Genomic DNA, 25858 nt, shown 5'->3' with positions numbered 1-25858 from the left:
CTACCTCGCACCTCCCCTTTTAAAAAACAGTGACAGATTAAAAGAACAGCTTTTAAAGCTAGTTTTGTGTGCAGTCAAGTAACTACTCCAGAGTTAACAGCAGTTCAATTTGTTTCTTTTTAAATAGTGACAACTGAGGAATATTTGGACCTAAGGCATGTTAATTTTACAAAACTGAAGATCAATCAGGAAGAATGTCAAATAGAAACCCGTGTCCCTTTGACAATCCAACAATGCTTCCTAAGTAAGTTTATAAATTTTGTGTAAAATAAGGTTACTAGGCTAATGATGCAAATATGATTGGTGATGTGGCCCCTTCAGCATATATTATATGAAGCTCCAACCATTTTGACAGTAAAAAGAGTAAGCCAAAGAAGGTGGATAGTTATCCCAATCATTTATTTAGACAGACTGTCCAAACTGCATTGGAGATTTCACATAAAACTTCAAGAGGAAAAGATACAGAGGAACATAAAAAGATAGAGCTTTCTACTAATTTGCTGGAATGGCAACGCCATGGCCCCATGAGCTGCCCGTCAGATTCCAATCCCTGAACTCAGGGAGGTAACGGAGGAGGACGGCACGCAGGCATATAGATTACATGGCGAACAGGATAAGGAATGCCACCATGAGACAGAAGAGCCCCATGGCCTCAGACAAGGCAAACCCCAAGATGGCATAAGAGAATAGCTGCTGCTTCAGGGAGGGATTCCTGTGGCAGTGACAGCAAACAGAAGCAGATGAGATGGTTAATGTGGCTGTACAGTTGAGATGAGACATGCACAATTAATTTAAAAACACACCATTTCTATGCTTTGGGCACTTTGATACCAACAAAACCATTAATAACTTGATAATTCAGCACTTCCTACAGAGGTACAAATGCACTATTTACAACACTACAAGACTTTACTTTTAAAATATTGCTTGTTGCTAATGCAGAAAGCATTCCTGCATTGTGCCATGTTTAAGCAAGAAAGGCTGACGGGCAAATTTCCTGGTAAACTAATGGTGTATTAGTTGGCATCAAGATTCTGCAGCAAGCCTTTTCCTTCCTTTCATATGGTCATCAGTGCTGGGAGAACATACCTGGCATAGCCAATGATGAGGCTGCCAAAAACTGTTCCGATTCCAGCTCCTGATCCGGCCACACCTACTGTGGCAGCCCCAGCACCAATGAACTTGGCTGCAGTGTCGATGTCTCTGGACACAGCACTGGTCTGAAAGCTCCGGCTCACATTCAGAAGGTACTGATCACTCACTGGCAACAGGGCTGCCTAAGGGATGAAATGTGGGGATTTAAAGGAGTTGTCAGAGTAACTCACATTAGCCATGTTTGACCATCGTTGAGGTAGGTTATGAAAGCAGACATTACATTAGAACTGTTTGAAAGACCACCTTCCCAATTACAGTAGACACAATCATGTAATTATTGGCAAAGCAGAGACAGGCCAAGCCATTGTGCTCCAGCCTGTCGCCTTCAATCAGCTCTCCTCTTGAACTGTGAACTCATACCTGCTCAGTTCTGACTTCAGGTCTGTTGAAGACTGACACTGACATAGGCCGGGCCAGGATCTTCGAGCCTCCACGTAGCTGGGAGGGAGGGAGCATGCACACAGGCAAGAGATGGGCACCAAAATAAGGGGGGGGGGGGAGGAGAGGGGAAAAAACAAAAACAAACACACTACCAGTGTCAACTCAATTTTCACACCACATGCATATTATGATGGTAAGCAAGGTTATTATTGGGCTTCAATTTCAGAATTGAATTTCTGGACAAATACTGTAGAAATAACCCCCACACGAGACACTGCTAAATGAATTTGACTATAAAATATTCCTGACCTTCCCTATTGTAGTAACTGATCACCCAGAGCAATACATACCACAGAAGGTGAGGTGACAAACTTAGCACAGGCGTACATGTCTGAAGCCTGCAGAAGTGAGGAAGATGGGTTTAAAAGTCAGACAAGCAAACACCCATCCTAAATTTGTTTTGCCACAACTGTTCATTTTAGTTGTGATAAGATTAAAGTCTCAGTGTAAAAGACTGAGAACGTGTGGGCATAGCATAGGGTCTCTACTGAATTTCAAAATAATTTTTGTACAAATCAGAATGTAGCAGCATTAGCAATGTAGGTCTGGTTGTTTAGTGATGCAGATTGCATGATATTTTAGCTAATCTGTTTATGCTAAACAAAAGGTTTGTGATGTAGCATTTATTTTTGAGCCCAACATTTGTATCCTAATTACAAGTGTAATATTTTAAGTCTTGAAAAAAAATGCTTGCAGGTGATGCAGTTACATTCTAGCCATGTAACCTACCTTAAATGCCAAACAACGGACAAAATGAACAGTTTCAGTCAAAATGTATACTGTGCTAAGAGGTCTTGGTTAAACTGATTACAGAAATCAGCGTCCAGATTCCACGAGATTCAACCGGATAGCTATGAAGGAATCTAGACACCGTTAGCAACCAGTGAAGGTCACCAATACCTAATTATTAGGTAGTTTGTCCTCTGAGAGCCAGAGGCCATCTACACCGTTTCATAACTAGTTAATAAAGCGACAAAATAATAGTCACGTGACTATCCCAGTCCGTACCGTAGATAGGCGCCTAACTTGTAAAACGCGTCGGCTCATTACGTTACTAGGCCGCTACAACTAGCTAGGCAGCTAAAGTCAGACATTTTGCCAGCGTCAGATGAGACGGTGAGTAAGATAGCTAGGACAGCTAGGTTAGCTTGGTCACGACAAACCACTTGTGCGCATTTGTTACGTTTTGATTTTGTATGCATTTACCTGCGGTTACGTGACAGTGAACGTTGTTTAGCTAACGCTACCATTTTGAACAACGACTTTAGCAGGAGTCTAGCTAACAGCCTTGCTAGAAGTCTCACTTCAATGAACGGCCGCCTAAAAGTATCCCCTAACCTCTCATGCCAATTACTAGAATTTAAAGGTAGCTAGGCACACCAGCGCATAGACGCATGATAGTTACTTAACTAGTTTTAAAAATGTAGCCAACAAAAACACTTTTGACTCACCTAGTTGAGATATAGATATATAAAGTCCCGGGAAACTGGGGGACAAGCTTGAAGCTACAGTGAATGAGTACTGTGTAAAACTCACCTTGTCATTTATAAGCATATGCGCTACGTCCTCAAGAGCAATTGGACAGCAGTAAGCGACATCGTTTTGTGATTGGCAGTGCGCGATACCAAAGTATAAACCATAGCCTATAAGGTATTTCACAAGAAGACGTGCATATCTTGGTTGGTTATAATCGGTTTATGAGGCGGGCCTTTCCGCTCTTCTTTAATTTAATTGGATAGTTTTGCCGGTAAATGTAGAAACTTATCCGGTATTGCCTGCGACCATTGGGCCCGCTACCGGAGGTTCCGCCTTAAATAAACTTAAATTCGTTAGCATGCAACACACTTTCCACTGCTGTAGGTGGCGACATGCACGTTAATCTTAGACGGGCCATGGGTCTGCCAAAGACCTGCGGTTGTCTAGAAGAGGAATGGTCATAGCTTTTATTTTATGGTTTGAAAATTACAAATTACCTTGTAAAAATGATATACAGCCAACCCATTACTGAGCAATAGCGGATAAATGGTTATTAAACAAACAGGTATACAGCATTTAAATTAGCAAAGGTAGTCAAGGACAATTTTAATGTAATGCTAGTCTGGGAGCTAGCAAAAGCTAAACAAATGCAATGTATTTACTCATCAGAGGCCTCTAAAATAGCCTAAGATTGAGTATGCATCCATGTTTATTTTTTACTTCATTCTTTAACACTTTAACACGGTAACAGATTTCAGATTAAGGAAACAAAGTGAAGAATAATGAACTTGAATAGCACTGCAAAATAGCAAATGGCCCTCATAATTATTAATTATGGATACAAGCCTGCACATGGTACTCCAGAAGCAGTGTCAATTGAAAACAATGTGTGTCTTTGTCTTTCTTAACCAGGTTTTATCGTGGCTGACTACCAGTTCAATCATACTCACAAAATAGTTTACGTACAGCCTACATCAAATAAATGCATTATTACTCTTTTCAACTGGTCTGGAACAGGATTTCCTTAATAATAATATTAATAATTAATTACTTAGCCTTGCATCACAGAGAGTCAGAGCCTGTTTATATACATAAGTGTGTGTGTATATGTATATGTGTATTTAAATAATTAATTAATACTTTTGGAAAAAAAAGGTCACTCAGGAAAAATCCATGAGAGCAGGCCTGCATTTTAAGATTGGAAATGTAAGGTTTTATGATGATGCTGAAGTGATGCTCTTTAGCATTAGGCAGTGTGCAGCTGTTCTCTCTCAGTGGGAGGTGGATTTGATAAGTTACCGATGACAGGGGTAATAAATTATAGAGCTTTAACAAACTGGAACCAGCAAAATTCTCTGTTAGCTGAAATAAGGGCCAGTAGGCTAATGCACCAAATTTGACATGTGCATACATAAAGGTGCAGAAAGAAAGATTTTAGTAAACAAATGTGGTAGGAACTGATACACTATATGTTCTTTGAAAAGCCTTTAAACTAAACATCAAATATGCAAGCTTGCCCAAAATACTAATTGGAGAACAAGTGGTGGGCCATGCAATATTATGTGATATTTATAAAAACTTTGGTATTTTTCATTTAATTTGGTATTTTTTTCAGACAGTCAGTATTGAAAATTCTAAGGTTTCTCAGGTTCCTCAGGTCTCTTCACTGTAGGAAGAGCTGTAGTTGACATATTACAGAGGTTATGAATGTTGGTCAGAATAGTGGTGTTTCCTTGTGCAGGAGCATGATACTCTACCAACACAGAAATTACAACTACCAGAGTCAAAGTAAACTAAGTATATATGATTTTTCACTATTTTTTTCATTACATGGCTTACATATGTCATGGCTTGCATCCATGTCCACTCTTGGCTTGCTGGAATTTGAAATGTACAGTAGCATCAACTATCACTTAACTGTAAGGTCTTCAAGATAAGGTCTTTTCAGTAAAATGAGAAAAAGTCAGTTATTATATGCCATAAAGTGAAGTCTTGGGTTATAGTTTCTCACTACCTGCACAAGTTACTCTTGAATTTCTCCCATTCTCATAGCTAATTTCAAGATGGCCTAAATGCTGCTAATGCGTACCTATTTAAGAGAAACAGAGTAATCACAGAGTTATTCTAGATACAGCTGCAGAACAATTTTATTCAACAAACTAACAACAAAATGTTTTGTGAAATTTACAAATAGACCAAATGTATTAATTGTTGTTTATGACATACCCACATGGTCTTCTTACTGCCCCACAAATTTGACTCACAACCATGCGTGGCAGATCCTTCAGTGCTGCTGCTCCTAAACTTTGGATCTTCCTGCCATAATCCACAGCTGCTCTTCTCTTAAAAACCAAATGAAAACATTCCTCTTTACTGCTCTTTATCCTTCTTATCCCCCCCCCCCATGTAAAACAACCTTGGGTTTTTGAAAGGCTCTATAGAAATTGAATGTATTGTTGCTTACATATTTCAGTAAGAGTGACACCAGTTGGTAATTTATCGCTAATGATACACTCAAAATGAGAGGAAGTTTGTTTATTGTTATAGTTTATCTGTGTACAGTAGTACTTGTTCTTTTGTCAAAATTGTCAACAAGCTCTAGCAGATAGGTTTTGAATACACTTCACATTCACATTCTCAAGTCCATGTTATTGGATCAACAGAAATATATCTGTGATTCATATGTTTGACATGGAAGGTAAAGTATTAACTTATCATGCCATTAAACAGTTTCCAGTTCCCTCAAAGAGACTAGCAAAAGGGAAACCAGACTGCTCCTTGTAAATTGCCTTCAGTGGGATAAAGTCACAAAAAATGGCACAATAGAGACTGAAAAGATGAGGAGGTTTGTGAAGTGTTGGTAGTGTTTGTGGGTGGGAGGCAGGGAGCAGGTGTCAGTTATAGAGTCACATGCTTGCCTCATAGAAGTAGCTTTTAGCTGCGGTTCTAGTACCAACATAACCTACCCAAATCATCAGACATCAACTTTAGAACAAGAACAACCAGGTTTTAAATAGCCCATTGTATCTATTTTCTAATTACCATATACCTTTAAGAACAAGGTCCATATTTTTGTTAAATATTTCTGGGTCTTTGTGCGTTTGACACAGGAGAAAGACTAATTGATTGCCTCTAGGTGTAGCCCATATGCTAATGTTTAATAACACTGTCCTTTCAAAATGTCAAAAGCATGAATCAAAATTAAACTCAAAAGTGAAATACTTGATCCAAATGACATAAATTATAGCTACAGCAGATATCTTCATATGTCAGATAATTATAACAAAAAAAAGGCATATTCCCTTAAAGCAAAGATCAGGTCTGTATTTAGTTCCATTTTAATAATGTAGCTGAGCTCAGCAAGGATATCAAGCTGAAAAGCAGATGGGGAATATTTAACCTTACTCATTATTTTCTGTTCTGAGACTCATCCTCTAGTAAAACCAGCAACCCCTTTTTATTGCATCTCATTAACCATCATTAATCAAGTCAATGGTGCTAAACCTTTCAATGTTGTGTCAATGTGAATGTATGTACTGAAGCTTTATTAGTGATTACCACTGGTTAATCCACTCTGTGTATAGGTTGCTATGTTCAGAAAATGAGCAGGCACACCAGCTGCTCACTTCTTAGCTGTAATTGGAATAGAGGATGAGGTACCGGTGGGGAAGGCTCAGTTATAGCTCTCTATAAATCAGACTCATTCCACTGATATTGATGAGACCCAAGGATGGACTATTAGGTGATTTTAGACCTATGTTATCAGGTCTTAGCCTAAAACCATAAATTGAAATCCCTTTTACCAGGGAATGTACTACTAGTAATTGTACAATTAGTGGTAGTATGTAATTAGTGAGAATCCCAACACAGGCTTATGCAAGTAGGTAATACTTCAGGACAGCTGGGTTTCTACTCCAGAAATGAGCCAGGGGTGGCATTCTTTTTTTTCCCCACAGAAATGTGAATCTCTTGAAGCATACACTTGAGATGGTTTGATGTCCCTGGACCCCTTCAGAATTCACCAGATTTTCATCTGCTCCTAGAAGAACAATCAATGAATAATGCTACCCCCACCTATTGCCACCAACCTGCCACAAATCCTCTACAAACTCATCAGCCCACCCCACCTCAGCCCAGTGTCAGTTTTGTGAGTTAGTGTCAACTCGAGGACTGCTGCTTTAATAGGCTGAACAGGATGTGTGGAGTGTGAGCAGTCAGTCAGTCCCAGTGTTATTATGCTCCTGGGTTGCACACCGCCTGCTCGGCCCGGCGCCGGGGATGGCAGAGATGGATGACTTGCTGGAGCGGCAATTAATAATGTTTTTACAGGAGCAATGGAGGCACACAGAGGTGGTGGATGGATCAGGCATTGTATTGAAATGTGCAGGTAAATTGATTGGTCCATCGGATTTCTCGTGGAAATCATTTGGATTAATTGAAAGCATGGGCCGGAGAGAGGGGAGGAGGGGATAAGGAGCACCGTAATTTATAGGCCCTGCTCAGAGAGGAAGAGAAAATGGCTGCCATACAATTGAAGACAGGAGGAGGCGGGCCTCGCCCTGAATGTCATTCACCCATACGTATTGCCCTTAGAGTTAGTATTGACAGGCAGACATTTTCATGCCCCTGGGAAAAAAAATGGCATTGGGCAAAAATAAATCACCAAAATAATGACTATTATGCAGGTAACAATATAAGCTTTGCAATAAAAATAAGATTTTGGACTTCCTTGTGTTACAAAAGCTGTGTACATAATATATATAATTAAGTCAGTAAATTAGAAAATTAGTCAGAGACCATGCAAATTGGTCCAGTGCTTTAAAGAGGAATGGGATATCTAAATTACTAGGAATCAGATATGCCAATTCAATATTAGAAAACTATCAAAACATACCAAAAAGTTACCCCCACAAGGAACACATAACTTTCTAGTCAAAACTAAAGAACTGCTATAGAGCATTGAATTTTGTATAATAATAATAATAATAATAATAATAAGAGGACAATCTCTCTCATCCTCTCAAAGAGGAACTGTGGAAGCTGGGCGGTTCATTTAGTCATAGACTCATTCCACCTAAGTGTAGGACGGAATACTTCAGATGTTCTTTTGTTCCAACTGCAATCAGACTATATAATAGAGGACACGGTCTGTCGTCATGCTGACCAGTACCCTCCTCATACAATAACTCTAAGACTTCCTACTGCACTAGACTTTTTTTTATAGTTATTCCTAAATATATTTTCCTGTAGCTACATATACTACTGTTATATTATAACTGCACACTATTTATTATTATTATTATTATTGTATATATATATGTGTGTGTGTGTGTGTGTGTGTGTGTGTGTACGCACACGCACGCAGCACACACACACATATTAGATGTATTCATCTAATATATATATATATATATATATATATATATATATATATATATATATATATATATATATATATATATATATATGTTCTACTACTATTGTATACTATACATTATGTTACAATATTATACCATATACCACTGTTGAACTGATATTGTTCAATTAGTCCTCAATGTTGTATACCTGCAGCTATTTCACACTATCACTTTCTTTACACTTCCTATAACTAGTCAGTGTATATCACTAGGGGATGGAGTGGTACTGTGGCAATTGTGTATAATATAGTAATGGTTTATATATATATATATATATATATATATATATATATATATATATATATATATATATATATATATATACATATATATATATACACACATACACACACACACACACACCCACACACTTTATTTTATTTTAATTCTACCTTTAATTTTGTTTATTCTGTGCTGGACCTGCTGTATGAATTTCCCCCATGGGGATAAATAAAGGAAGTCTTGTCTTATCTTATCTTAAATATGATTACATAAGCAAAAACCTTAGCCTTTAAAGATGTTCAATAAATGTGAAAGTCATGCTGTCAGGGGCTTAAGATCTGCTGAAACATCTAAGGAGCTACTGTGAAATGCTGGTCAATTACTCATTTAGTGATCTCAGCTGATTTATAGAAATCATTTATTAATGTATGGCAAGGTTAGAACATGGAAAACCTCAAGATGCGGACGCAAAATACCACCAAAATCTCCAGTCCTAGGATTAGCCTTGAAATATGGAAAATTTTACTCAATACTGCCTCCTATGGTTTCTATATAAAGAGGATCAGATGTTTAGCAGCTATTGTTTCACTATTGTTTATTATTGCTTCTGGGGAAATAGCGTCTCTCCTTCACCCGAGTTTATATCAGATGTCAAGGCACACACGAGAAAAAAAACCTGACTTTTTCTTGGGACATGCGAAGAAAGAGTGTAGAGTAGCAGTGTTGTTCCATACTACATTTCGTTAAAATGACAAAGTTTTGAACAGACCTAAGGTAGCCTACTATATTGTTCAAATTGTTATTTAGGATTTATTTAGAAATGGCAGTTTGATCACAAAGGGATTTCACGTTCATCAACTCTCCACGAAAAAGTGACTAATGTTTAGTTGTATGCAAATAAAACGTGTAGGCTGACATGCTAGATAACATAGCCTGCGTTCAAACATCGAATCGGCCAGTGTGTAAATCTAATGATATGCATATTTGATATGGTGCGGGTCTCGAATGTTAGTAATCAGAGAGTTGATGTAACAGATTGTCTTTCTCCCCCAAGAACTCTGAATCCTCCATAGAAACGAGGGTGTCGGAAAGTAGGCTATCTGTGCACATTAGCATGAGTCTTAGAATCTGAGTTCCTAAGGTTGAGTGAAGAAAATTATGGACTGCTCGTGGGGGTAAAGTAAAATTTCAGTGCAACATTTTTACGTCCGTGAAGATTACGCATTTCTTAATTATAGCCTACGTATGCTCCATAAAATAGGCCTATGTAATAACAACTTTTTATTAGGCCTATGTAATCTAAAAATAAAACAGACACGGCTGTTTGACTAAACTAGCTATCTAGCTGGTTTTACGCTGACCAGTTTCACTGCACGCCTTGTTACTGAGGCCCATATCCGGTCTCTGGACAGTGATGATGAGGTAAGGAAAAATGCAATTGTAACACAATTGTTTGATTCAGGATGAGGTTTCTGGACAAAACCTACATTCAAGAAATTGTAGTTACCAAGGTGGTGTTGCTGTTGAAAGTACGTCTTGTGAGTTCTTCTTTTACAAATCCACCATGGCAAACGTCACCCTATTATACCAAATGTCGATTTGTTATTTACATACTATCTATTTGTTTGTTTATATATAATGTATTTATTGACTTATCATTAGATTAACTAGTAGGCGAAGTAGCCTGTTAACATGACAATGTAACATGACAGTGTGAAAGATTGGAAATGCTTGTCAATTACTATCTATTGTTTAGGTTATAAAAATGGTACATGACTGTGTAGACCATACGTCATGGGTTTTATTCAGTGCTTTTAAATTCATTATGGCATGGCTTGCCATTTATCTAGCTTGCAAATTGATATGCTGTATTGATGAAAAAAAAAAACCTGTCTCATACCCCTGTTTGAGATGTTAACAATTTCCAGTAAAATTTCTAGCTGTTGTGCTCATTGCAAAAGTATTTTCAGGCCAAGATTTTAAAGTTTAAAAAAAATATATTAAAATTGTGACTTTTCCAAATTTAACTCTAAGACTTCTGTAATCCTGTGATGAGATGCATTTTGCGTTTGCCTCAGCTGAGGTACTCCACACAGTAATTTTACATTTTTTTTGGGGGAAAGGTGTGTTAGTTAAAGGATAAACCACAACGGCACCAGTACTGCCATAAAAGGTGGCTGGCAGCTTCCCTGACAGCTCTTTGTTTGATGTCACAGATAAGACCTTGTGCTGTCTTGTTGATCAGCTTGAATAATGCTCATAACATTGTCCTCTGTGTATGATAGAGAACAATAAATAGATTGGCTTCATGACCTCTTTGAAGATTTCAGATTCATTTGCCAAGTTGGCTGTGTTTTTAAATAGTTTTCTGTGCAGCTCCAAATAGAACCTATTCTGCTGAATCTATTATTGTCAATAAAATGTATATTATTATTAGCTGCATTTATATAGCACCTTTCTGAAACTCAAGGATGCTTTTAGAAATAACACCTTTAAAAAAAAAACCAACCCCCCCCCCCACACACACACACCTGATGAGAAGCAGCAGCCAATTTTGCACACACACTCAATCAGAAACCGCAGCCCCGTGGGGGACTGCACTGTGTGCAGGGAAAGGGGAGGAGGTTCAGACCTGGACAGAGCACCAACAATCATTGGACGTACATGCACGCACATACACGCACAGGACAAAAGTATCAAATCAAAAAAACCTCCATGTGTTTGGACTGTGCGAGGAAACCCACAATGGCACAGGGAGAACATGGAAACTCCACCCAGATATCGACTTAAATTCAAGACTCTAGTGCAGAGAGGCAAACGTGCTAACCACCAAGCCACCATGCACTGATTCTTTAAACGTCTGTTACAAGCTACATGCTGCTTATTTTCGTTCTCTTACTTCCGGCTTGTACCTTCTCTGTTTAAGCTGGATTCAGAGTTTTCCCAGCTACACCACTGTGTTCCCTTCATCAGATCTGCTCCCTTAGTGGGTTCCAGGGTTAGGCCAGGACCATATAAATGATGCTGTCTTTTGTTTGTGTGATAAAGTATTAATGTATGCTATGGATTTTCCAATATAATACCAGAGACCTATTTGAACCTTTTTGAAGATATGATTGTATTTGGACATTTTAAATGTTTATTTGGGGAATTAAAAAGTATGTGATAGTTCTGAAAATCACATGATAAACTGGAATCTGCAGCATGTGCCCAAACATATAGATATATTATATCTTTGGAAGATAAATTGTGTTTTATTCCTTTCTTTTATACTCATTCTTCAGAATGAGTGGTACAAAGGAAAGGCCAGGTGAACAGTGGCCCTCATTAAAGGTGTCAGACCCTCAGCATATAACAGAGGGAGAGGAGGAGATCAGGTGGAAACCTCCCCATCTCACCACACCACCAGAGAGGGGCAACACCAAGAGAAGAAGAAGAGAAGGAGGTACTAGGAGGGCCTTTAATGGCATCCATTCTTTTTGATAGTGGTTCACTAAAGGTGCTAACAATGTCTCTGTTGTCATATGTGGTTAGTAATAGATACGACAGTTCTGAGTGACATTCTTCAATGACATTCTACAAATATTACACGATTACTGCATTACCACATTGCTGCAGCCATGATGCAGTAAGTATGGGTGTTCTGTGCATTGTTGCGTGTGATCTTGTTCACACTGTCCCTGAATCATCCAGTCTGGAGGGCTGAAGATCGAGGGAGGTCGTGAGTGGCGGTCTTAAGCCCGGAGACAGCCATGGCTTATGGGCAGCTGCTTGTCTGTAAAGACAGTGGGTGACGATATGGCTGGCAGCAGCGTGCCTCTCCGGTTACAGTACCTGTCTATAAAACCCGCCCATGCGTCAGGCATCCGCAAGTCTCCAAGCCCCCCCAGGTCTCCAGAACCGCATGAGTGATGAAAGCTACATCTGGGGTTTCAGTCCCACAAACCTGCCTCATTTATTAGCTCGCTTTTGATGTCTGCATCCAGTTAAGGGCTCGCTTACCCAGATAAGACTGAGTGGACGCGGGATGGCAAACACTTGTGCACCCTGGGAGCCATCAACTCGAGGAGGTGTTAAAGAATATCCGGTAGTCAATTTGATAAACATGTCTGTTTAATGCCTACCTCCATGTTATTATGAGCGAAACGGCATGTTACCTGGGTGCTGTGGAGCAATGCTTATGTTTCATCCTCACCAAAATCCAGAGGATTAGCAGTACATCTGACTAAAATGATGTGATGCTTGGAGCTTTTTAATCAGTAACAACTGTCTTGTAAGGGTTAAGTATATCATCTCTTTGCACCCATTGAATTGCAACCCCCCTGTTAAAATATCTGACGTTCCCCATGACATTCAGGGGCCACTGAAGGACTCCCGAGGAAGTAGAGTTAAAGCCAAGACTCTTGTGTAGCTCTGGTGAAGACTGTTTATTGCAGATTTCTTTACGGTGTGGTGTGGTGTGCTCTCCATGCAGTAAAAGTAAAAAAAAGAGCAGGAGTAATAAGCGCCATGTGCACACTGCAGGTCTATCTGAATGAGGTCCTCTGATGCTGTTTACAAGAGCTGGGCCTTTTTAAGAGTCTGTTCCCCAACCATGGAAAATCAGATCAACCTCTGCTTAATTATTGTCGGAGTGTATGATTTTTACAGGGGGTCTGATCAAAATGTGATGCTGTCAACAATTTTGTGTTGGCTTTTTAAAAATTAATTTATTTGAATGTGACATATCTGAATTATAAGGGGATTTATTAGTTTAGCTTACTCCCATTGTTGTATTCATTCACCTTTTACTTAAAAGCATTATTTCATGCCTGCTCAGTTTTCAAAGCAAGAAACATACTCTTTACACATTCACCCATTCTCTGTGCAGTTTGGACTTTCTTTTATCTGTCCATTGCCATTCATATCTGTGAATATTTTCCTGACATTATGAGTAGGAGGTTTTCAACCTTTAAAACTATATGAAAAGAGCTCGTCTGGGTATTTATGAAGCCCTTATCAGTTGACCTACAAAAGGAACTCTGATTTCTGACGCTCAACCAAATTTTGTCATGGAAAGTTGGGCTGTGGCTTCCAGGTCTGTTGAAGTGTGCAGCATTGGCCAGTAGGTGGCATGAGAGACAGTGGGGATAGGCACCAGTCACGCAGTACAAACGAGAAGTGGAACTTTACCCTGCTCCATGTTACATGTTAACGTCATTCATACCAAATATGGCAACTGAACATGAAAGTTTGATCATGAATCAGGCTGCTGAATTAATTGTTTAATTATGTTTAGGCAAGTCTGTGAGTAGGAACTGTTGTTCAGTTGTGATAGCAACATGAGTCTTATAAAAGTCTGACCATTTAATAATCAGCACCTTATTTGTTGTTTTTCTTCGCTTTATTTTGTATTGGTCAATATTTAGTCTTTTATAGAGTTGAGGACTGTCCATATTTTGTCTGACTTTCAGACGACTGTTAATTAATTTCACCAACTGCAAATATGAGAGCGTGAGTATACTGTAATCTCACTATGGATAAACAGATAGCCATTCTAATATGCTTGCTGAGATGTTTACAAACGAATGTTGCAGCATTTGTACATCCACAGGTCACAACAATAAGTATGCTTATCTGCTGTTGAGACATATAGTTAATATGTTTAAAATGTAATGGAAAACAACAGATGTTTAATGTGACTCATGCAGAACAAAACAGTTCATCTGAACATATGTTATGGTTACTAGTCTGGGTGTTTAATGCTGGAGCATAAAGGCATAACATTCCACAGAATGAATGCCAAAAGCTATTTGGAATTCTAACATACACTGCCTGGCCAAAAAAAAGAGGTCTCACACACTAATATTTCATTGGACCGCCTTTTAGCTTTGATTACAGCATGCATTTGCTGTGGCATCGTTTCCACAAGCTTCTGCAATGTCACAACATTTATTTCTGTCCAGAGTTGCATTAATGTTTCCCCAAGATCGTGTATTGATGATGGGAAATTTGGACGACTGCGCAAAGTCTTCTCAAGCACAGCCCAAAGATTCTCAATGGGGTTCAGGTCTGGACTCTGTGGTGGCCAATCCATCTGTGAAAATGATGTCCCATGCTCCCTGAACCACTCTTTCACAATTTAAGCCTGATGAATCCTGGCATTGTCAACTTGGAATATGTCCGTGTCATCAGGGAAGAAAAAATCCATTGATGGAATAACCTGGTCGTTCGGTATATTCAGGTAGTCAGTTGACCTCATTCTTTGGGCACATAAGGTTGCTGAACCTAGACCTGACCAACTGCAGCAACCCCAGATCATAGCACTGCCTCCACAGGCTTGTACGGTAGGCACTAGGCATGATGGGTGCATCACTTCAGCCACTGCTCTTCTTACCCCGATGCGCCCATCACTCTGGAACAGGGTAAATCTGGACTCATCAGACCACATGGCCTTCTTCCATTGCTCCAGAGTCTGATCTTTATGCTCTCTAGCAAATTGAAGCCGTTTTTGCTGGTTAGCTTCACTGACAAGTGGTTTTCTTAAGGCTCCACAGCTGTTTAGTCCCAATTCCTTGAATTCCCTTGGCATTGTGCATGTGGAAATGCTCTTACTTTTACTATTAAACATATCCCTGAGTTCTACTGTTGTTTTTCTATGATTTGATTTCACCACACGTGATCGCTGATCACGATCATTCAAGATTTTTTTCTGACCACATTACTTCCTCGAAGATGATGTTTCCCCACTGTCCTTCCACTTTTTAATAATGCGTTGGACGGTCCTTAACCCGATTTTAGTAGTTTCAGCAGTCTCCTTAGATGTTTTCTCTGCTTGATGCATGCCAATAATTTGACCCTTCTGAAACAGATTAACATCTTTTCCATGACCACAGGATGTGTCTTTCGACATGGTTTTTTAACAAATGAGAAGCTACTCACTGCATTAGTTAGGGTTAAATAACTTGTTGCCATCTGAAAAATAATCACCCATGCAGTAATTATCCAGTGGGAGGCTCTCACCTATTTGCTCAGTTAAATCCAGGTGGTGGCCTTTTTTTGGCCAGGCAGTGTATGTCTTGGACATTATAGATGTGAAATGAATTTTGTTATTATTTAGCATTCAGTTTAGGTCTTTCCAGGATGCTCTGCACCCTGTTGAAGTTGTGACCCAACTTTAAAAAATTAGAAAATAGTTTGTTCAGGACAGTGATATACCTGTAAGAGCACTTGGAGAAACTCCAAAGAGCAATTAGCAAGCTCTAATTTCTAGATATACTTCTCTGTTTGCATTATTTTAAAAAATCATATTTTGAGTTATGAAATGGTAAGGAAATTAATCAGAGCTCATTAAGCAAATAGTTAACTTGAATAGATGTATGCTTATATACTCTCAATAAAAGCAGTGTATGGGTTTAATTATGCGACAGTTTTACATGTAACAATAGGAAATGTGACCTGGAATGCTTCTGAGCTACTTGCATCATCTCACCTGCAAGGCTCCCTTGTAGTCAGCAGGCTGAAGTGTTCACAGATCTTGTATAAATAGATGTGTACAAAGGATAGAAAATATATTTTTAGCACATTTAAAATGTACTGATGATGTATATTTAAAATAGTTAACTTCTAAATAGGCAACTTAGTAATTTGCTGATTCTAATGTCATGATGTGAAGTTGTCTGCAGTGAACAGTAAAATACATTTAGTCTAATGTTATATTATTTGCTACATTCACACTGTACCAACAGAGCAGACAGCATGGGGATAGGGTGAATCAGTGGTCTTTAGGACCCTGGGTAGACCCTTTGTCTGGGAAAGGCCAATAAAAGTGTGGCTTGTCTCACTGGCAGGCTGTGAGGCAGACTGGCTGCTCTGTATTCAGGGCCAGCTGTGTGTTTAACTTACTGCGCCTCCTAGAAACATCACCCCCCCCCCCCCCTTCACTGCATATGTCAATAACATGGAAAAGCCTTGCATTTTAACGTGTGCGACTGCAGTACACCACTGCATTAGAACACATGCAGAATTCGGAATAACAAAGTGCCCGCTGACATGGACATCACCACTTGAATCTGCAATCTCTATTATTAGTTTGAGCTGAATTATAATTTTAAAATATGACAAAATGGTTATTCCAAGTGAAGGCTTATTTGTATAAGGCTGTACAATATGAACATGCTATATTCTGATAATATAGCTGCATACTCCAAGTTAGGAGGTATATTCCAAAATGTTACAACAGTATTTGAACTCAATTTGTATTTGCTTTAAAAATATGAGCATTATGTCCACATACAAAGATAAGGAAAGGGGGTAACGGAGTTACAGCGTAATAGCACTGGGCCTTTAATACAGACATGTCTTGCCAACCACAAGTCTGTATGCACCTCATCCCACATGTTTATTGACAAAAAGCAAAATATACAAAAACACACCAACATTGCATTTAGACTGCCCTGTAGAACCTCCATTTCTGCTTGAAACCACCAGACCTCATTATATGGAGATAAACACAACATACAAACAAAGCATTGAGAACCCTACTTTTTTCATAAAGCCTTGAAAAAATGTTTGGGTATTTAGTGAAATGACTCTCATGCTGTCTGTAAATCAGAGGCACCTTGCACAGCTCTGACTTTTACTAACACAAAAGCCTTTATCTTGTTAATGTAGATGCCTCTCAGTGCATGTGGTCCTGCAATATTAGTACTGCAGGGATTTGTAGCTCCAAAAACTGGAGTGCAAAGAGGATCATGTTACTTATTCTTGGTTAGAACACGTGTCAATCTGATTGTTTTGTTAATTTCTTTTTATTTTGGATCAGTTCCATGCGCAGCACACGGGTATGGTCTTAGAGAAGCAGAGGATGCGGAAGAGTGTACTGTTTTGGACAGACCTCTCAGTGACATTGGACTGCCTTATAGACATGAAATTCTACAAGGTGTATTGTACATTCCTGATTCACCTCATTCATATTTAGTCACTGAAGCCATTCCCATGCAAATGACCACAAACCCAGGAATCGCATGCAGACAGATTTTTTTTACTTGTACAGGTGCACCTAAAACATGTATGTCCACTTATTTTTAAGTATTATCTTAATGTCAAAGTAGATTTCACGATGATGTGTGCAGTCATAAAAAGTAATCACCCAGTACACCAGAGGTATTCAAATCACAGTTGTCAAGGTGCAGGTCCTACAGATTTTCTGTCTTTCCTTTACTTAGGAGTCAGGTGCATTCAAGTGTCCAGTTACATTAAACATTTTAATCAACTACAAGAGATTACAAAATCCAGGACCAAATTAGGATTTGAGGCCCAAACCTTAATACCATTGCATTACACAGTCCTTTCCTCTATAAATATCTATAAATATAAAAAGTTCCCACCATTCAAAGCAGTATGATGGTATATTCAGTGTTAATTTCTTCTCAAAAGATCAATCACTTTCCAGGCATGAGTGAGATTTGCAGGAAAAACATGCTTGCACGCAATATGAATCGAATGTTGAAATGCTTCCCCAAAGACTACAACATCTTTCCAAATACTTGGTGCTTACCAGCAGAGTGAAATATGTGAGCTAGCATGTGCCTTTACCTCCCCCATTCACTTTGCAAAAAATAACTTTTGCTGTGTCAGTATACTATATATGCAGTGTTTCTATATATGCAGTAACATTGTTACATGCCTAAATGCTGTGATATTGTTTGACCATTTTGCTATTAAGCAGACTTTCACTTCACAGTTACTGGTTTTGCATTTTATTTCCACTACTGCAGTTACAGTGACTTGCAGGCTTACAACAGGAGCACAAGACATATATCTGCAAACCTGAGCAAGGCTGCCAGAGCCGTGGGATCTTCCTCATCAAGGGCAGCAGGGACATCTGCCCCGAGCAGCACAGGATCTGCCAGCTCTACATTTCCAGGGTCAGATTCATGCTTAGTTGCAGAAACTGCTTTCTGAGCACTTGTATTTTGTAATGCCAGAACTCCTATAGCACCACAAAAAGCAGCTTCTGCTACCAGTGCACATTGCAATCCATGAAATGGAATGGTATGATCGTTACTTATGTTTGCTTGATCATGTGGTTCATCAAAACCACCACAGAGCACTTAAATGGATCATTGGGTCAGTATACTTTCATATACTCATTGATCAGTGTAATTAGTTACAGAGCTTATTGCAGCCTTTTATAATATAAATGTTGCAAAGGTGAATATAGTAGCAGTAATGGTTAGCAAACAACATATTGTGCGATCCTTGATCACCAAAGGAAAAAAAAAAAAAAAAATCTATCACTGACTGAACACTTTATCATTGACTGGCTACTTTTCCATGGGGCTTAAGTAAGAGAAGTAATGTTTAATATAGCATTTCAATATATTTTCAAATCAGATAATATGTTACTGCTATCTGACTCTAACAATGTTAATTTGGTCCACATTAAAGTAGTATTGTGGTTCTTTAATGACAATAAAGCGAATTGAAATGGCAAAATATGCAACCTGTAAACGTAGCCAGTAACCGCTTAAGAACACCAAAACTTGCTGGAAATCCATAACTTGGACTTTGTCATTGAAGCACCAAGCTTTACTGTCTCATGAGATTCAGTTCCTTTGAAATTTTTCTGTATCTTCCAAGATTCTTCCATGCTGTCTTAGGATGCTTTCCAGCTGTCGCCTGTAGCCATTTCTCATTGACGGCTTCAAGTTTGACCTGCGCATCTATGTGCTGGTGACATCCTGTGACCCACTGCAGGTGTTTCTGTATGAGGAAGGCCTGGCCCACTTCTGAACCACCCAGTACAACTACCCAAACCGCAGCAACTTGGTTAGGGACAGGCTCAAGAAAGTACAGGAGAGTGAGGATTCGAATATATTTCAAATATTTTATTAGATCAATGTATAGACAGAGACAAAGAAAGACCTATACAAAAAAAGAAAACACATGGGTTTTATATAACAAAATCAGTATGATTTTAAAATTGTTTTATACCAGTTCTGTTATTTACAAAATGAAACAGTGATAGAGATATGCAGCGTGGAACCTAAAAGATGGATGTTTTGAAAGAGCATGTTGCTAACTGGAATTTCAGAGAAGGACATCATGACTTTTATGGTTGTTCCTTCTCAAATGCCTGCCGCACTCTTGCCCTTCATTTGGTTCTGTGCCATTTTCCCCTTAGTGTTTGAATATTTGACTAACATTTGACTGTTCTTTGGATCATGCCTTGTCAGGTCAGTAAAAAGATGTAACTCAGCGTGCTTCTGATTTATGGCTTGGCTTGCTCTAAACCAGTAAAAAAATTCTTTGTAGGGTGGGTTTGTTGCTTATTAAGTTATTTAAAGACAGAAATACTGTCTGGAAATTAAAGGGTAACAATTTGTAAACATTCAAAAACAACCAGAACTATAGACTACCATGGCTCTTCTAAAATTTTCAGGTTGTAATTGATTGACAGACACAGATGAGTTAATAACTTACTTTGTACATTTTAAATGTATCTGGTTATTGTGTGTTGATTATTGTCCTCAATATAACTGGAGTATAAAGGAAATAAATCAAGGGCTTTTTAGTTTGAAGACAAACAGATGATGGTAGTGCATATTGGGTAACTTCTGGAAAGGGCCAAGGCCCAGTTTTCCAAGTAGACAAAGAAAAACTATGACTAAGCAGCATGAAAATGTCAATTTTAACCTTTTACTCATTTTGTTCTTGTAGTTCAAAAAGGCAGCTGTGAGACGGTTCCATTGCAACACACTCTCTATCATAATGTCTATATCTGTGCTTTACAGTTTTTAAATAGCCACAGTTTACACAGGCCAGAGTTGTAGATTTTACTGCCTCCATAAAGCATCCTACTAGCAACAATACAGATACACAAAAATCATTCATCTCTCTTTCTCGCACTCTCTCAGGGTGATGTCTGTATGCACTTAACTAACTATTCAATCAACAAACACAGTGAGAACTTTGTGCGAGACGACAATACAGGTAGCAAAAGGTGAGGTCCGCTTGTAATTTTCCACTGTGCGCTTAATTTAGTGTGATCTGGTGATGGAATAGGACAGAGAAACATGCCGCCTTTGGATTTTGAGGTCAACCTTAAAATCCTGTGGATTAACAACTACAGTGTAAGTGTATACCCTATAAAGAAACAAGGAACAAAACATGGTGGGATGGTAATCCTGGAATGTCCATCTTCCACTGAGATCCTCAAGCTCATTCTAAACAAAGCTCCCCAATTACACTTATTTTACATATACTTATTTTGACAAAGTCAATTACTAACAGAGACTACACTCCCATGGCCCTTATTTACTGCTGATGGTCTCTGATCACCAGCAGTTAGTGACTTCTCCCAGCCTGGCCTGTGCTTCACAGAAAGCTGTCCACACTGAGGCGTCTACTGGAGGAGAGGAACTGTGACACCGTGAAGCTCTGGGCAGATATTGAGGATGTGGTGATCTAAGTGCTGATTTCAGTACAGTCAGTACTCTGCCACAACTACCACACCTGCTTCCCACGGCATGCGGTTAACCCAGCAGGGCCCTGCTGCGAACTGCTTGGCTTCGATGTCACGCTCGATCATCACTTTAAGCCCTGGCTTTTCGAGCTGGATATCTGCACATGCTATTTAGTTGTTGTTTACATGTCTAGTTGTAGCTACAAGAATAGTCGTTGGCAATAGAAAACATCTTGAATATATGCAACTTGCCTAGTATTTCTCTGTCCCCAAAGTATATAATTATACATTTCAGATACAATTTAGATGTTTTCACTTTCACCTTTAATGTCCTCATAGCTGCATGTGTTCTGTGTTCAGGTGAAGCACTCACCCAGCTTTGCCACCGATTCATGGCTGGACCGGGAGGTGAAGGATGAGTTGCTGTATGACGCTCTGGTTCTTGTCAGTCTGGGAGCATGCGAACGGCGGCAGGTCCAGGTGGAAGAGAGACGACGCTTACAGGGCAAGCTCCAGCCCATCTCCAAGGGGGACAGGTGCAGGTTTTTCACGTTTGCATAGTGAGTAAAGTGGAGCATGGACTGGCTGCCGGACATGACCCAAAAATACCTCAGATCTCGAAACCAGTATGTAGCTGTATTATCACAAGTTAGCAGGCACATATATTTTACAGCCCTAAGTATCACAATATTACTTTTGCATAGTATTGTTCAGATCTAGAATACAGGCTGTATTTGGGTGTGGAGTAATGAATCCGGTTTCTCAGGAGAAGAGAGCAGATGAGCACCTGGGCAGGTTCTATAGGATCTTTCCTCGCCAAAATGGCACAGACTATGATAAGTACCTCAAACACTGCAGCTCGCTCTTCCAGGAGACCGCTGCCTCTCGGGCTCAAGAGAAGTGCATGAGGTGGGCACCCAAAAAATGTCTCATGATATACTGTCAGCTCAGTGTTACATGCTTAAATGTTTCTGTATGAAGTGTTTATGTAGCTGTGTTTTTTATCATGTTTGGACGCTTGGTGCATTTCTAGTGTACTTGTGTATATGTCATTTGTATGTGTGCACGTCCAGTCGGCAGCTGCAGGAACTGCACCTTATCTTGTATAGCAGCAGTCTATCAACATTACCACTTTCTGTTACATCTACTCTTGTTTGTTCATTCTTTTCATTTTTGTGATTAAGTAAAGGCTAACTCCAACCTTCTTTTTCACTACACTTGATGAAACTTTTTATAAAGTACCTGCATGCGCTTGCTTGCTCTAGCACCCTCATCACTTCTTAAAGACTGCCTCACTGTCATTTCAGGTCCGAGCTCTCTGTTGCGAGCCATTTTCTTGCATCCACCCTGGTTTCTTAGTCTCTGAAAACTGCCCCTTCAGTTGCGTTCTCCAGTAACCCTCTCCTGACTCTACTGCTCCTAGAAATTATAGGCCTCTCTATAATCTTTTTCTTTCAAAAGAAGGCGGGTGGTCTTTCAACTCACATCTAGTATTGTGTTGTACAAGATTTTCTAGTCAGGATTTTGCTCTCACCAAGTGATCAATGCTCTCCTGTATTCTGCCGAGGCTATTTCTATTAATATTTTACCCCTTCAGTATATTTGTGCTGTTTTTGTTATCATTAGTCACAATGTCCTACTATCTTCAGTGTCTCTAGGAATCTGTGACACTGTTTTTCTTGATTTAGGTCTTACGTCACTGACAGGCAGCATTTTGTTTTCATTGGCCAATATAGCTCTCTGACTGCTCTGGTCTCCCAGGACAGCACTTTCTATAGCGCTTTCTTCTGTTTTGTGTTTACATGCCCTCTCTCCACTCATTTGCCAGTTTAGTTTACCCTTTTATTTTCATGCTGTTGACACTCAGATCTATCTTGGAACTAAGGCCTCTGTATCTCTGTATTCTACTTCCCTGGTTAATTATCTTTAATATCAAATACTGGATGTCATTACATTTTCTTCGAATTAAATCCTGATTAATCTAACCCGGTCTTTGTCCATATCTGTGTCTCAGCATTTCCTCCCTGGTGGGTCAGTGCACAGAACCAAAAGCGTAGCTATCCTGAGAGAGCAGAAGGAGCTTGAGGAAGAGGAGAAAGAGGAAGCGGGAGAGAAGCGACATGAGCTGCAGTTTGGGGTCACTTTCTTACAGAACATGGGCATAGTGGAACAGGTCTGTCAGCTCCTTAAGAGTACCCAGTCATCGAGAAGAACAGATGATCAGATGGAAGAAGAGATACAGCGAGCCAACCACCCACTGGGGAAGGTCAGGATTTGCCACAGGACTGCTTAGCTGAAGGTGCACTCTGAGCTGAAATAAATAGAGTTAGCATTTGCTTTATTCTCCTGTACACCAGCGATGGGTTTTAGTTTTTTTATTTATTTTTTTACATCTCATGTTTCTCATGAGCTCTTATTACACATCCCTCCGGTAATTCCAATTTGGATTATAAAAAATATAGAATAATTACACCAAAATATAACCCATTGTAGTTATTCTCAGTATGAATGAGTTGTGCTATGCTGGTATTTGTTATAATTTCCTTGAAAATACAACAGCAAATACCAGTCAATTCTCATTCCAATTGTACCATTGTCAACCCAGAATATAACCTGATGTCTGTGCAGCTAGAGTCACTGGGAGTTGGCTATGTGAACTGAGGGAAGAAGACTATAGGAACAGTGTGTGCATTGCCAAGAGCTAAATGGCAGTTGGGGCCAGCACTGCATCCTACAGTGTAACGGGAGTCAACCTGGCAGAACGCCTGCACGCTGTCTCAGCTGGGTGCGCAGCATGGTCGGAAATGAGACATAAATCCTGCTTTACTGCTTTATACCAATTAGTTCAGGATTTATAGGGGTTTACAGAAATAAAGAGGGAATTCTTTTCAGGTATCTAAATTACAGTTCCACAAGGTTCTTGACAGGTGCTGCTGAATGCAGCGCTGAATGCCAGTTAGCAGTGTTCTCTCCTAGATCTCTGCCCTCTCCACTTTTATCATTTGTCTTTTCCAGTGAGGGTCCCTTTAGATCAGCTGGGCTTTTGTGGCAAACACATTTGTTGCGCTTTGGCAGATATGCGAGCACGTGGCCTTCCACCTAGCTCCCTACCTCTACCACTCCCCAAGATGAGTGTGGTGCGTCTGACTCCTGCAGGGCTGCAGGTCATCTTGGACCCTGCCCCCGTGGTATGGAGGCGTCCAGTCGCGCCCCCCCCCCCCCCTTCAGCTTCTAAAAACTGGCGGGTCTCCATGCAGCAACAGAAAGGAGTTCAGGTGAGTCAGTTCCTTATGCATTTAGTATGTGAGCAGTGTGTTTAAATGGTTGGAACCTCTGTGAAGCCCTCACTGATTCAGAATTCAGCTTCACTGTATGGGCAGCTAGGGACGTGTAATAAAATTCAAAACAAACATATACTATATCAATAAATAGTCATGTCCAAAGTTGAAAACATTTCCATGATGATGTTTAAAAATGTATGTGGATTGTGTTCAGTGTGAGGCTTTGTTAAGATGATTGTTACAGCTCATTTTGTCTTAGGTACATTTTGGGATAACTATTTTCTATGCAGTAATTTATAAACAGATTCAATCAACTTGTGTATACGTTTACAAACTCTTAAATGGAGTGCCTCGCTCTCGCTCGCGTGCGCACACACACACACACACACACACACACCCACACACACACACACACACACACACACACACACACACACACACACACACACACACACACACAGATTTTCAGTGATTATTCTGCACCAGCCATCTGACTAACTACATAGTTAATATTTTCTTTGTTGCATTTCAGCAAAGGGATGTGTTGACTTTTTCATTGTGTTGAGTTTTTGATATAATCCTGCAGTGTAATCTGCTACAGACAGTTAGATTACCGCTTCTATCCATTATATGCACAACAGCATGTAATGACGTCAGCATTATCTTACATGAACATGCTATGTTGTGGATTAACATGTAAACCTGTAGTTTAACAATAGTTAGGTAGCTCTTGAGTTACCATGATTGACAGGCCTTGTAACATATATTATTGGTTCAAGTGAATAGCTTTGGGGCTGTTATGTGATGTCTGTGTGATATAATTTTGAAATTCACTTGATCTATTTTTTCCATGTGTTGATTTAAATATTTCACTTAAATGAAGAAGCAGTCTAAATGATGTGCTGAGGTATGTGTTTGTGACAAGCATTACAGCATTTCACACATCTGTGTCCCGCTATTACCAGCGCAGAACCTCTGTTCTGTCTGTAGCACTCGTGTGTCATCTTTTCTGTATTCTTTAGAAGAATGTGGGGCAGCTGCCTTCCAGAATGACCTGGTGGAGAGGCCGGATGAGCACAGAAACCCTGCAGTCTCCGAGCTTCATCATCTCTCTAACTGTGGTCATTGTGGTGCAGATAATGTGTCTACATGCTACAAGAATAATTCAAGAGTAAACGGCCGCAGAAAATGTGACTGTCCTGGACATCTTTAATGTAGGGATCTTTGGATAACTGTTGAAGCTCCCATATGACATTACAGAACAATAATATTTGCCAGAGCACTCTCTACTGCACTCTTTTATTCTAGTTCTGAGATGTTTGTTATTGCTGTGATACACTCTAGTCACACCAAGAGCTACATTTATTAGTTCCTGTCAGTCTCTTTCCTCATGGGGAATTGATTCTTGTGTGACAAAT

At 39.6% G+C, this 25858-nt stretch overlaps 1 protein-coding gene and 1 pseudogene across 2 annotated transcripts; one reads left to right on the top strand and one right to left on the bottom strand.

The window, feature by feature from the left end:
- Nucleotides 1-380: 380 nt before the first annotated feature.
- On the bottom strand, nt 381-3153 carry atp5mc1 (ATP synthase membrane subunit c locus 1). Of its 2 annotated transcripts, XM_026997942.3 has the most exons (5): nt 3048-3153; nt 1887-1934; nt 1516-1593; nt 1090-1277; nt 381-712 (listed from the first exon to the last, which is right to left on the bottom strand). In XM_026997942.3, exons 2-5 carry the CDS (start codon nt 1923-1925, stop codon nt 598-600), a joined length of 420 nt encoding a protein of 139 aa, XP_026853743.2. In that variant the 5' UTR covers nt 1926-1934; nt 3048-3153; the 3' UTR covers nt 381-597. The 2 variants fall into 2 exon arrangements, with proteins under 2 accessions (XP_026853743.2, XP_081567418.1); XM_081711292.1 differs by lacking the exon at nt 1887-1934 and having other exon boundaries at nt 3048-3089.
- Nucleotides 3154-7350: 4197 nt separating this feature from the next.
- On the top strand, nt 7351-25615 carry LOC113569854 (tubulin polyglutamylase ttll6-like; annotated as a pseudogene).
- Nucleotides 25616-25858: the final 243 nt, after the last annotated feature.

The sequence above is a fragment of the Electrophorus electricus genome, chromosome 3, assembly GCF_041902795.1.
Source record: "Electrophorus electricus isolate QZ-2024a chromosome 3, ASM4190279v1, whole genome shotgun sequence".
NCBI classification, from domain to species: domain Eukaryota; kingdom Metazoa; phylum Chordata; class Actinopteri; order Gymnotiformes; family Gymnotidae; genus Electrophorus; species Electrophorus electricus.
This window is presented reverse-complemented; position numbering and strand designations above follow the sequence as displayed.